General features: G+C 36.1%; 1 protein-coding gene across 5 annotated transcripts in view; it reads right to left on the bottom strand.

The window, feature by feature from the left end:
• SMAP1 (small ArfGAP 1) overlaps positions 1-13,221 on the bottom strand; it is a 105,073-nt gene that overhangs the window by 36,811 nt on the left and 55,041 nt on the right. For all 5 annotated transcript variants that reach the window (XM_054061011.1, XM_054061012.1, XM_054061014.1 and 2 more), the window contains one exon: positions 12,806-12,886. In XM_054061011.1, coding sequence (XP_053916986.1) covers positions 12,806-12,886 — 81 coding nt within the window. The remainder of the gene's footprint in view (positions 1-12,805; positions 12,887-13,221) is intronic.

The following is a 13,221-nucleotide window of genomic DNA, read 5'->3' as shown; positions in this document are numbered from 1 at the left end:
GAAACTCAGAAATCAGATTAACTCTTCAAAAGCATGTGATGAACTTCTGTTTTGTCTAGCTAGTAAAAAAGCCAGAAAACAAGTATACGACATCGAATCACAAGATATACTGCAGTGGTGTCATTAAGAAGTTGTACAGACTGAACCAACTCTGCAAGCAAACTGATGCATTTCTAATCAAAAGAAAAAACTTCACATCAACTAAATGCTGCTGCCACTCTTATTTATAAGACTAGAATTACCTCAAACAAACAGCTAACCCAAGGGGAAAATGTAAGTTTATTACTTAAGCATCTATTGTGATTATTCCACTCAGACACTGAAGGACTCGCACTGATGCAGGTCAGCTGATTTAAGGCATTTATACCAAGCAAATGAGCAAAACTACACTGTCATTTTTGGTTTTGACATTAAATAGAATTCTGTACACACAAAGGTCACTGAGTTAAAAGGCATCCCCAAAGAAAAACATCATCTACTTTTCCACTTTAAAAATCTGGGTATATGGATTTCATGAGATTTTCACAGCTAGGGCAAGTTACTTGCACAAGATTACGTAAAAGGTGTATATCTTTAGTCATTTGAATTAAAAGCTTCATAGCAAACTAACAGACAGTTTGTTCCATTAATATGATTTTATCTGGGTCTAGGCTAATGTGTTAATAATATCTATAGAAAGTGGACTAAGACTATTCCTCTGCTATTACTTCTTGACCATCCAGTACTATCATTTTATTTTAACTAAATTTAAAATGTTAGCTCAGATCTCATTTACTTTATTCAAGGTATTCCAAGAAGGCTTAAAACATTACACGTCTCATTCTTGCCTGAATCAGTTAAGCTCAGACATTCTCAGAGGCTCATTTTCCTTGATCAAAACAAAATATACAACTGCAGAAGCCTAATTTCCTAAAATGATCTTGTCTTTCTCTTTAACTTACTGCTGGGACTATGGCAAAATATCAGAGAGTAAATCTTTAATTTGTCTTATAATCATGTATTAAATCTATGTAATAACCACACGTGAAATACTAGTTGCATGCATTCATTTTCAAGTATGTTCATTTCTTTAAGCTGTCAAGTTTAGGATAGAGTCTGAAAAAAAAGAGGGCAAACTCTTTCTCCTAAGTTTGCCACATGAAGAAAACCACCACAATACTGCAAGACGATTGCTAGGTAACAGTCACAACAAGAAGTAGGAACTTGAAGCTGAGCTGGAGATGTCAAGACTGCAGAGAATAGACACACAGTCTGAGTGCATAAGTATCAACGTTTTCTAGGGATTCTAGTGGCAAGGATTTGACCAGAGCTTGCTGCAGCTTCATATCTTTGTAATTACTACATTTGAGCCCAGAAGCAAGGACCCGTTTACAAGGACACAAAAGGCAGAGGGAAAAAGCTGTTTATCAACCCTTTTCCTATTTTGTATTATTTTGTCATGGAACTTGACTTAGATAAAACCCAAGTGTTCTACTTTTAATCCAATCAAATTCTGCTTTTAAATCTTTTAGAAGAAGTCATTCAGAAATAGAAAATCTAGGCAGATCCGTCTTAAAACTGCAGTTGATCCAGCACCCCATTATGATACCTATAAATGATGTTAGGGCCAAAGTGTTTTAATGCACCTCAGTTCGCAAGCTGTGAAATGCAATAAACATGGTATGAATTTTTATAAGCTGTTTTAAATACATTTTCAAGTTTTAGAATTACATATTATGGTTATATGAACTCAGCTTACATATTGCCATTCCATTTCCACTGCGCTCATCAGCCTGGGCAAGATTACAATAACGCAGCTAGATTAGTTCAAGTTCCTCATTAAATTGTTTTCTTCCATAACTTTCCTTCTAAAACCCTTTCAAGTCATCCATAATACAACATTAGTGCACCCAATCAGAACTAAGGGGTATGTGTTTGTAATTCCTTTTTCATACATCTCCAATGAGATTTTTCAAGCACGGCAACTGACTGAGCTCACAGTGAAAAAACAATCCAACAAAAGCATTGTTTTCCATCCTTATTCCTACCCTGTGAAGATATGTTTTGCATTCTTATCATTAACTATAACAGAAGTGCTTTTTTGCTAAAAAAGAAAAAATGTCTTTTGCAGGAAACTTTATCAAGACCTTGCACTTAGTCATCAGGTCAAACCTTGGATCTTTCCAGATGCTTGTATCCTACTAACTGGCTAGTCCAGTATGAAATTTGCTGTCCGATACACGTGTGTGAGCACAATATGGGTGTCTCCAGCAACTGGTGGTGTCAGACAAGCTGCCTTTGCCATAGCTGGCATCTAGATGCTGGTCTCTGTGCTTGCTGACTTTTAGGTTCCTCAGACCTGGAGTCTCTTTCCAGTGGCACACTAATGTACTTGCCCAGTAGTCCAACTTGAAGTTTGCTACTGTTCACATACATACACAAAAGAGACAATACACTTGCAGACCACATGGTTGCAAACAGAATTTGGCAAGAATACAGGACAGCTTACAGTAATCAAGCGCTGGGCTCAGAGAAGCATACTGCCCAGCAGCTTGCACCTACATGACTGGCCCTTTTTATCTCCTTCCACTCTCTTTTCTCATGCTTGTTCCACTCCAGTCCACCTTTATTCCTCCATCTCCCTGCTTCTGCTCTGTCGCCTAAACATCCCAAAATAAGTTTCACAATATATTCTCTGCCCTCACCCTTTTCTCTCTGCATGCCATAGTAAGACCTGCATCCTCATATGCAATCACCACTTACTTGCCTGGGGTTCAGCGGGAGAATCTCTTTTCCTTCAACAACCCCACCACTCTCCTTTGGTGGATCGGAAAAAGCAGATGACTGTGCTCTGTATTCACTCATTAGATTACACCAGTTTTCCTCCCTATTGTTGTTCCTTTGATTCTTGCAGTCTTTTTTAGTCACACAGTCGCACAGCACCACGCTGAATATTGTTTCATAACACCTCCGAATTAGGTTGTTTCTTAGTCGGCTGGACTGATACTCTTTACTTGCATTTTTTCCTATCACTACGGCAAGCAGTACAATACAAACACTTTAGAAAATCTAAGCATTCTTTAAAAAAAGCCTCTCAATTAGTTCCATGGAAATTCAATCCGGTCAATAACATCTAACAAGACTTAAGTAACCCCATAGTTTATTTTCAGCAGCAGCTTGTTGCTTTCTTTACTGCTACACAAGTTAAGAACGAATTGGTAAATACTTCGTCATCCTCATATACAAGTATATAATTTTGTTTAACAAATGCAGAAGTTAGTAAGAGAAAGAAATGTTTAAATAACTACTTATGCATCATTAGCTGTTCATGTCTATGACCATTAGCTGTATTAGTTTCCTCTAACAGTTTTTCCTCAGTTTTTTTCTCAAAGTAAACCACTTCAATGCAATTAGTTTAGAAGCTAATTAATTTTAAACTTTCACAGGCAATACCTAAATGGACTTCCCTTTAATCAAGTAAAGCCTATTTTCTTCATCTTCACCCTCCATACCATCGTAATCTTTTAACAACAACTATCCAGAAGCGTTCTAGCCACACTCCAGTCTAGCAGTCTGCACCTCAACTGGAAAAAGGTCAAACTCCTTTCTGCTTTCATTCCTCTAGTTTAAACAACATGAATCTATATGAAATTTCTGCATATTCCGAAAAAAACCCCAACTTTTAAAGCATCCTTACAAAACATAAGGATCACTAAAACTTCAGATTTACAACTTTAAAGATCCTGAAGATTTACAACTAATCCTCCAAAGTGACACGCAAGGGCTTCGACTTACTTGTTCAGGTACCCAATTCAGCACTTATGCTGAGATTCAACCAAAGCGATTTCTTTTACGTTAGTAAAAAAGTCTATATTTAAACAAAGGAAAAAGATATGTTGAAATCAACTTACAGTGTAGACTGAGAATTAAGACAAAAATATCTGTAGGTTATCCTGAGCAGAAGTTACTTGCTGAGCAGAGAGGCGAGATGGGGTTTTGTTTTGCAACAAAACACTGACAGAACTGCCCCCATTTTCCAGCCGCAGGTGCCAATTTTATAAAAGAAAAATTTCAAGTAAAAGTGAAAAGACAAGCTCTTCCAATTGCAAAGTTTTATCAACAGAGACAAGAGGCAACTGATTGCACACAGGTTAACGGTGATTGATTTATAAGCAATTTTATCTCTTTAATTTAGCATTAAAGAGATACCTAGTTGTTCAAATAACTAGCAACTGGTGACTTAATATTCTACCATACTTATCATCTCGCTAAATTTTCCTGAGTGAGAAGCTTGTCCATTTCCTTCAAACTGTGTTAAGAGATCCTGCCTCTACCACAACTACAGTGCTATCTTCCAGATACCTTTGAGTTGATTTTGTGAGGACATAATGACATATCAGGATGAAATCCAGAGCCATACATTTTTCTGTGCAACTATTCTAATGCGATAAGCAATTATCAAAACATAATAAATTCAACAGTCCAACTAAATACTTTAATCTTTTTAATAAAAAGGCATGCAATCAATACCTATGTTAATGGCTAATTTAAACTGGAAGACACTGGAAGTTCCATGATGGTGTTTGACTTGTTGAAACCTATTATGGTATTTTATTTCATTATTTTTTAAACAATTTAAAGCTTAATCTAACGTTGGAACTTTTAATATTGTTAGTGGCATGTATAATTATTTTTTATGGAAAACAGGGTTACCATCTTTACTCATAAGTAAGATCTGAGCATCTGACAGTGCCTCTCACTGCCCCACAGCCCTGTCTTGATAGTCACACACCGGAGTGAGATCTTTCCTCTAAGGAGTTCAAGCACTTGCTAGCTTAGGCCCAGTAAAATGAAACAGAACACACAAAGACACTTGATTGCTTTGCTCATGCTCCAACAGTTGTATTACTTTAGGAAAACAAAGGAAGCCTATTATTCAAAACAAGATAAGATTATTATTTTGAGTGACATTATTTAAAATAAATGCCTTTTTCTTGTTATCAAGTTCATCTCATCCAATCCTTGCCCTGCTTTATATTCAGTTCCATTTATCAGTACCACTTCTGTAAAAAAAGTCATGGTTTGTGATTGCACATTTGGTTGATTGTACACAATCACCTGACTAGTACTACAATTTTAACAAAACTTTTTAGATGAAATTGTATATTTCCACTTTCAGTCATGACTGCTCCTGTGGTCTCAAATGTCTCAGAATGAATAAGTCTTGGTCATACACCACCCACGAATAAGGCTGATTTAGTTCACACTTAAACAAGTCCAGTTCTATTTTGTTCAGTACGCAGATAACTATAGGTAGATGTTGCCTTCCTATTTGTCGTAAAGTCATGAGGAAAAAAAGGGAAGCTAATCACAAGCAACGGGGAGAAACACGAAAACACCATCTGTTAATAAGTATAATCAACTGAAAGCCCAGGGCAGTTTTAGGTTTTGATCCTGCATGGAGCAAAAATATAACTGAGGATCAGTTAAAACTAAGCACACTTAACAATAACTTTTAGTTTAAAATAGTTCAGCAAATTAAACAAAGGCCAATTTAACCAAAGTGGCCCAAAATTAAGCTCTTTCCCATAGTTTAAAGATCCTATTCCTAAGAAGAGTTGAAAAAAAGAATACATGAAAACACTGTTCTGCTGCAAACCAGAGTTGAGAGGACCAAACTGATACAGAGAACACACACTGGGCTGAGATAAAAAACACGATACCCTTCCTGTAAGTCGATTCCTTTTTCAACACTAAAAAGACAAATATACCTCTTCCCATCTGACAGAAAAGGGTTTTCTTTGTTGTTTATACCTGCAGTATCTATTTCTTAATTTCTTTATCTACAACTCCCAATAAGTAATTAGAGCCATAATAGATCATTTTCACTAAATAAGAAGACTATTTTTCAAGGTAAGCCTCAAACAGAAGGAGTCCTTTGTTACCTGCAAAGGGAATGAATCGCACAGGTTTGGGAAGAAACTCATTTGATTTGCCTTTCTCCAGATTAACATAAGAAGCATCAAAGTCCCCAAAATAATCTGATCTCTTCCATACGAATTAAAAGGCATGATTAGAAATGTAAAACCGAGCTGGGACAGGTCCATGCAGACTAAAATACAGACTAAGAGAAGAAGCTTTTAAATCCTTCAACCTCCGTAGGGATAGAAGGCAGGGAAACGGGTCCTACACCTTACCAGAGAGCCCTAAATCCCAAGCTTTTATTTGTATTTACTTAGTCTGAATTTGAAAACAAGGACTAAGAGTATAAATAAGACTATGCACTCAAGAGGGCAAAGAATGTTTCTGTTTTCCTGTTCCTCTGACAAACAGTCGATTGCTTATATATTAGGACTTAAATTTATATTAAAAATTGAACTTGTATAAAGAAAAAAACATTTTCAAATAAAATCACTTAGAAAGGCAAATCATGCCCCCTAGACTTCTACTCATATCATTCACAACTATGAAAGTGCTTTAGCAAATATATCATCAATATGGTATCAAAGTAAAGAAAACATTTAGAATGTAATTCTATATTTGAATTATCATTTAGGTCAATATTTGTAGAGCCCACTTTCTCCTATAGCTTAAAAGTAAACGCCTAAATATATAACTTACACCAAACTGCTGTTCAAGTGGACATCAAACTGCTGTTCGAGCGGACATGAAAAATTTTTCAAGCTTTCATTCTTCCACATATTCTCACAATGCTACTGAGTTTCAAAGAAGTGGAGAACATCAGAGCACTATTTGCTCCAAATCATTTCTCTTTGTACAAAATGTTAGAATGATAATTTGGAATACCGTAGGTAAGTAAAAAACATTTCCAGAGAACTACTGGGAACTAAGAGTCCCTCTTGTCTTACTTGCACAGACAGTGGGAGTTTTAGCTCTCTTTGGGTGAAAATAAACAAAACCATTGCCCTAAGAAGCCACATTAAGTTCTCCCTATTGGTTAAAGGAATATTTGACACATCAGTTTTCCCATATGAGGAGAAAAAGCTGCTAATATAACTTGTTTTCACTTGTATTTGAGGGGTTTTCCAGCACTTTTAAATGCAAATACATTTAGGGTAGTACCTCCATTGACCATTTGGTGCCAGTTGGTACCAGATGACTGAGAGGCAGCAGTTCACTTTCATTGCTGAGTTTGAGCCATCCATCTAGTCTCCACTTTGGAGAATAAAAACAGCATTTGATATTCTGCTATTGAAAGATAACCTCTATCTGACCCATTCCCGTCACTTAAATCAACTTTATATACAAACAAGAGCCAATTTCAAACTCAAAATGCAATACAATAAAAAACCCTAAACTTACAGTGTCAAATAGTACTTCGGTTAATGAAGTTTAAATGCCACAATCCTTCAGAAACGTTCAACGTCCTGATATGTTCAGCAAAATGAAAACTTTGAATGTCAGTATTACTGTGCAAAAGCACAAGTAGTTTATGAAGAAAAAACAGTTTGTTCTTTACATCCTAACCATTTAATTTCTCTGTCCTGGTATAACACAATCTGTCTCAAAAGGGCTTACTTTCAATAAATTAGATGCGTTTTCATAATATCTGCAACATTAAATATGCAGTATTTTTCAGCGAAAACGTCACAACGTTTTCATGAGAGTCTTCAACTGATGCAAAACCTCTAAAATAAACATGACAAGAAATCTACATAGTTGATCTGGTTTGAGCTAAAGTAGAATCAATTTTCTAACTTCAGCTAAGTCTCAAGTTCTAGCTCAAGCCAGAAGAATAGTGCTGAACCCACGTATTCAGTGCATGGACTCATTTGAACTTTATCATGTTGGATATCAGAGACACTTGTGAAGCTTTCCAGGGATCATTTCCCAAACCACTTCTGGCTTAATTCTGCTTTGCTAGCACTGAAGCACATCAGGTTTTCTTTATCTAAAAATTAACCCTCTATAAAAAGTTGAAGCCTCTAAAAATCTGAACATTCTAGGCATATGAATTCTCTCCCCATTTCCTTTCAGAGCACACCAAAGACTCAAGCCATCATACTATTTATTTTATAGCCTTTTTTGTCTGAATTTGTACTGTAGATGAACATAAAAAGGTGTGTTTTGAAAAAAACCCTGAATTGTCCTAGTCACTTTGAAATTCACAAAGTCTCATTCACACAACTCAATCCAAGTTCTCTGCTCTAAATGAAATCATAGAATCATAGAAGAATTAGGGTTGGAAGAGACCTTAAAGATCATACAGTTCCACTCCCCACCCCACCCCCGCCATGGGCAGGGACATCCCACTAAATCAGGCTGCCCAAGGCCCCATCCAACCTGGCCCTGAACACCTCCAGGGATGGGGCAGCCACAACCTCCCTCAGCAACATGTTCCAGTGTCTCACCACTCTCATGGTGAAGAAATTCTTCCTAATGTCCAGTCTAAATCTGCCCCTCTCCTGTTTATAATTATTCCCCCTCGTCCTATCACCACAAGCCTATGACCATCGCACAATATTTGTGCGATGGAAGTACTTTACTACGTTAAGTAGTATATCCTTAATGCAACCCACTTTCATGAAACGTTCTGCCAAATGCATAAACAGCTTTTTGACCATTCTACACAGGGCGTACCATTTGATCATCTGCAAATACAGCCTTCCCGATTCCATTCCTTGCATCTTTAAAGAGCCCCATATATCCTTGTAGCACCCAAACTCCTCAGTTCGCACACCAGCTATGTCCCTGACAGTCATGATCCCTCAGCCCATCTCCTTCTTTTCAGTGGAGAATGGGCACCATGTGGACAGGGTGCACACAGAGTCTGCTCCAACACACTGCAGCAGCAATGTGGAGCTTACCTAAAGTGCTCCTCTGTGCTATGAGCAGAAACTACCTAAAATGACCATACAGTTTTAATTAGTTCAGAAAACTACTATTAGGCTTCAGGAGCTCCCTTACATGCCAGTGGAATATACAGGCTATGTGTTCTTTTTAAAGTCAAACAGAAAATGACTGTAAATTGAGCACATTTGATTCCAGAAGGATGAGCAAAAATCCCACTCAGTTGATATACCAGAAACAAAAAAGAGGTCAGTGGTTTAGTCTGCTCTTGGATGGACAACTTGTTCAGTGAGCAAAACCATGGCTGACTGGGGAGGTTCACCAACTTCTGCTGTGCAAAGTAGATGGGAAAGCTCCTCAGCAGCTGGGAAAAGGGTGGGCTAGACCATAAAGTTTTAAAAGGTCTGTTGAAAGTCTGGCTAGTTTTTCTCACTTACAAATTAAAAATGTTCCTGTGTTCCATAAATGAAACAGATAAGATTGGTGGCTAGACTACTCTCTTCCCTCTCCTCTGCCAAAATGGGCTCTAAAAGTATCAGATTTTGTTTTAGCCAATTTTGAATCCCTTAATCTTAATTGTGTGTACAGAACATCAAAAAAAATGGGTTTTTTGCATAACAGTCTGCCTTGTGCAATTATTCTTGCTGCTGCTCCTTAAGAAGCTTGATATTAGCTCAGTTTGATTATTTATTCTTGCAATTCAACACATTTTATAATGTTAAAACTGGCATTTCTGTTGATTGCAAATGAGCTGGCCTTTGACTGGACATATTCATGTAATCTGGCCCCTGTTTTCATGTCATGAAGAACTGTATAATAATTGTTCCAGCAGTTTTCTTCCAATGTTTTATTTTCTTCAAACTAACTGTAAGGATAAGGTTATTTTAAGCATAAGCAGTAAGGAAACCTGAAGTCTCTAAATGTGGAAATGGCACAGGGAGAGAAAGGACCCTGAGTGAGTTATGTAAGTTTCTCAACTTTCTTCAATTAGACTGAAAAAAACATCACAGCTGCCAGTAGTTTGGCAATGTCACATTTTATTTAAGAATTCTGCAGATCTGATGCAGAACATCATACTGTTGGCTGCTTCCAGTAAAATGCTGATCACTGGACTAGCCTCAATCTGTAGTTGAAATGGTTAGATCTTGTTATATTATAAATTGCCCAGTGATTTTATCACAGGAAGTGGTACAGCACTGAAAAATACTCAAACATCCTCGCTGACCAGCATTCTGCAGATCTCTCTCATCTTGAGGAAATTCTGCTCTGGATGTGAAATCATGTCTCAAACCTGAGCGTTCATAAAAAATGTTTCACATGAAACACGCTTTAAGAACATTGATGATTCTTATCAAAAAGCAGTTTCACTAAGAAAGCTCACTACTGTTAAATCAATTAAAAATAATTTTCTGTTCCTTTTACTTATCAAAGCATGCTAATCAACAAAGCATCTTTTATGCCATAATTACTTGACACATTAATGCAACATTGGAGTAATGCAGGTTACAAAAATCAACGCTACAAGCTTTCAGCAATGTTTGACAATGCAACAGAAATCATGCTAGGCACTAAGATGTGAGCGACCAGAGAAAGGCTCTTACGCAGGTGTACGAGCAGATCAGTCAGTTCTACGAAGCAGAGATCAGAACATGAGAACTGAATGTGAACATTTTAATTTTTCAGGATGCATATTCTTATTTCAAGAGCTAAGAAACTTAAATTCAATGTAACAATGAAGACACAAGAAACTTAAGACTTGTACAAGTACATGACACTTGTAAAGAGATCTGAAGTTTTCTACAGTTTCATTTTCAACTTTTTACTAGTTTAAAGCCTGTAATTTTTTTTCTATCTTTATTGATTCTTTTTCAGGATGGCTAAAACACTGCTTGAATTGCCTAAATCAAGAGAATAGTGGTAGAACTGCCAAATGAATGTTTACTTATTTTTAATTAACTTCTCAAGCCTAGAATGTCTAGACTGGAGATACATCATGGCTGCAATAAAGGCAACCAGAGACTTCACATATGAAGTGTCCAAAGAAGTCTCATAATCTGTTTCCAGAAAGCTGAGAACTGGAATAAATAGCTATCTACTGCTTGACATGGCTGTTGAAACGTAATAAAACACGGTCAAGACACCAGCATTCCCCTACTGATTCAACATGCAGTATTTAAAATATCCTGTTGACTGTCTCTAAGTGGATGTGAAGTGTACCATTATTATGACAATGTTTATCAGCTCCATGAAGCAGAACCACACCACAAAAGCAGCAATGGATTATTCCATATATAAAAATAAATCTTTTGGTCCTTTATGTCACCAATGCTTTCCAAGGGAAACACAAGCATTTGATAGAGTTCTTTTTCCTTTGGAGTCTAGAGAAGTAAAGTCAGGCTGTGTCTAAAACCAGTTTATTTTGAATGATCCCTTAAAAGACTGGAAAAGCTCAAGCATAAAAAAATCTCTTACATTAAAAAGATGACACATAGATGAGTTCCATTTGAGCAATCAGTGCTGACACATTAATAATTAAATAAAATGTGCCACAGTATTTCAAATATTTTGCAGCTGTTGCAACAGCACTATTATCTAATGCTGATATATTTACCAAATTCCAGATTTTGTAGTAAAAGCATTTAAAATCAAAATATTTCTTTTCACTTGCTTAATCATTAGCTGGTAATCTAATGACATTTCAAGTGTAAAACTAATCAGTGGCAAGCGAACTGGTTTTTATTTCAAGTATTAGGGCAGTCCCTCAGCTGTAATCACCCACTGACTTTTTCTCCTCAACCTAACCAAGTACTCCCAGCCACATGCCAGGTTTCGAGCATCCTTGCAAAGGGAAACTCTCTCCCTCCCAGATCAAAACTAGACCTTCAGGCTTTAGAAAGCTGACTTGCAAACCACAGCAAGCTTTTATAACTAAGTGTTTTTAGCCTTTATAACTAAAGTCTGTTGTTCTAAGGATCAAAATAAAACATTTAAGCTGGTACCATATGAATAAAGATATCATTTCCCACCAGCTCAGAGTAGCTATGCAAATTATCGTAACAAAGTTTCCTGCTGCACTAACTTATTCCAAAACTGGTTTCCATTTTCAGAAAAAAATACACTTGTCTTAGGGTTGGGCTTTTTCCCCCCTCCTAGTGTACACATATTTTTGTATCTTGTTTTATTATGCAAAATAAAAAAAAACTTGCATTTGAAAACTGAACTAGAAATACAGCTGCAATCATAATGTATGAATACACAACATTTTTCGTAATTTTTACACAGCATTATTGGGGAATAAACTGGCAGACGGAGACTTCAATGCATTCTGTGGACTACACTCCAGAAAACATAGCTTACCAATGGATTTACATTATCTAAGAGAGGATGTCTTTCTGAGAATAAACTATTGTATTTAATATCTTAATTACCTATTCCTTTTTTTTTAAAATATTAACTCTACACAGTAGTATATACATTTTTTTAAATGTACATATGTTGCTAGGGCTGTTCGTTATGCTTTACTATAGATGCTTAAAGAAGCACCTTAACTCATTTGTCTTTGACAGATTGTGACAATCTACTTGAGTATTTTCAGGTTACCTCAACTACAGTTATTAATTCAATTCCATAAATTATACATTTTTTTTTAATTAATTTAAGACAAAATATTTAAACATTCATTTATGTTTAAATAATTTAAGAAAACCAGTATTAAGTACAGTACTAAATAAAATTTAAAATTTTCTAAGCAAAAGCAGTAATGGTACATCTTAAATCATTAATTATATGAGCTAAAATCTTAAATCTTAAATCACTTCCCTCTTCCCCCAAACACATTCCTCATCATGTGTTCAATGAACACCTGTATGCAAGGAAGAACACCAGCAGTAAGTAACTCATTCATGTGGATTATCTGGATTATTATTAACACACACAAATTCATTTTTCTGAATCCATGTATATGTCTAATACTATGTGTAAGTTTTAAATGACTGGAAAAATGAACTATTCTTACCTTTTCAACAGCTAATTGCTTTGATGTTTTTTCTAATTCTCGCTCTCTCTTTTTCTCTTCTTTCTTTTTTTCTTTTTCCTTCTGGAAAAAAAAAAAAAGCCCAGTTTGCTATTACTCAATAACAATGCATTTGCAAACATACTGAATGCCCAGTCATATAGAAGATAAACAAAGACCTTCATTTACTCTCTTTCAATTCAGAGTTTATGGTTCTATCTGCTCTGCTTCCACACATAACTCAAACAGTACTACTGAAAATACTGTCACTTCCAGAATTCAAGGAATTCGCTATTTTACCTGCTCATCTGCATTTCTTCTTATAAGCAGAAGGAAAAAAGAACCAGTGTTGCTTCTCCTAAGCTAAGCAGATATGAAAAGAAAAAACCATCTACAGGTGCTCCATTAACTTGAGTAAC

Source organism: Cuculus canorus, chromosome 3 (genome assembly GCF_017976375.1).
Source record: "Cuculus canorus isolate bCucCan1 chromosome 3, bCucCan1.pri, whole genome shotgun sequence".
Taxonomy (NCBI): domain Eukaryota; kingdom Metazoa; phylum Chordata; class Aves; order Cuculiformes; family Cuculidae; genus Cuculus; species Cuculus canorus.
The sequence above is the reverse complement of the archived record's forward strand: the minus strand, read 5'-3'. Positions and strand labels throughout refer to the sequence as shown.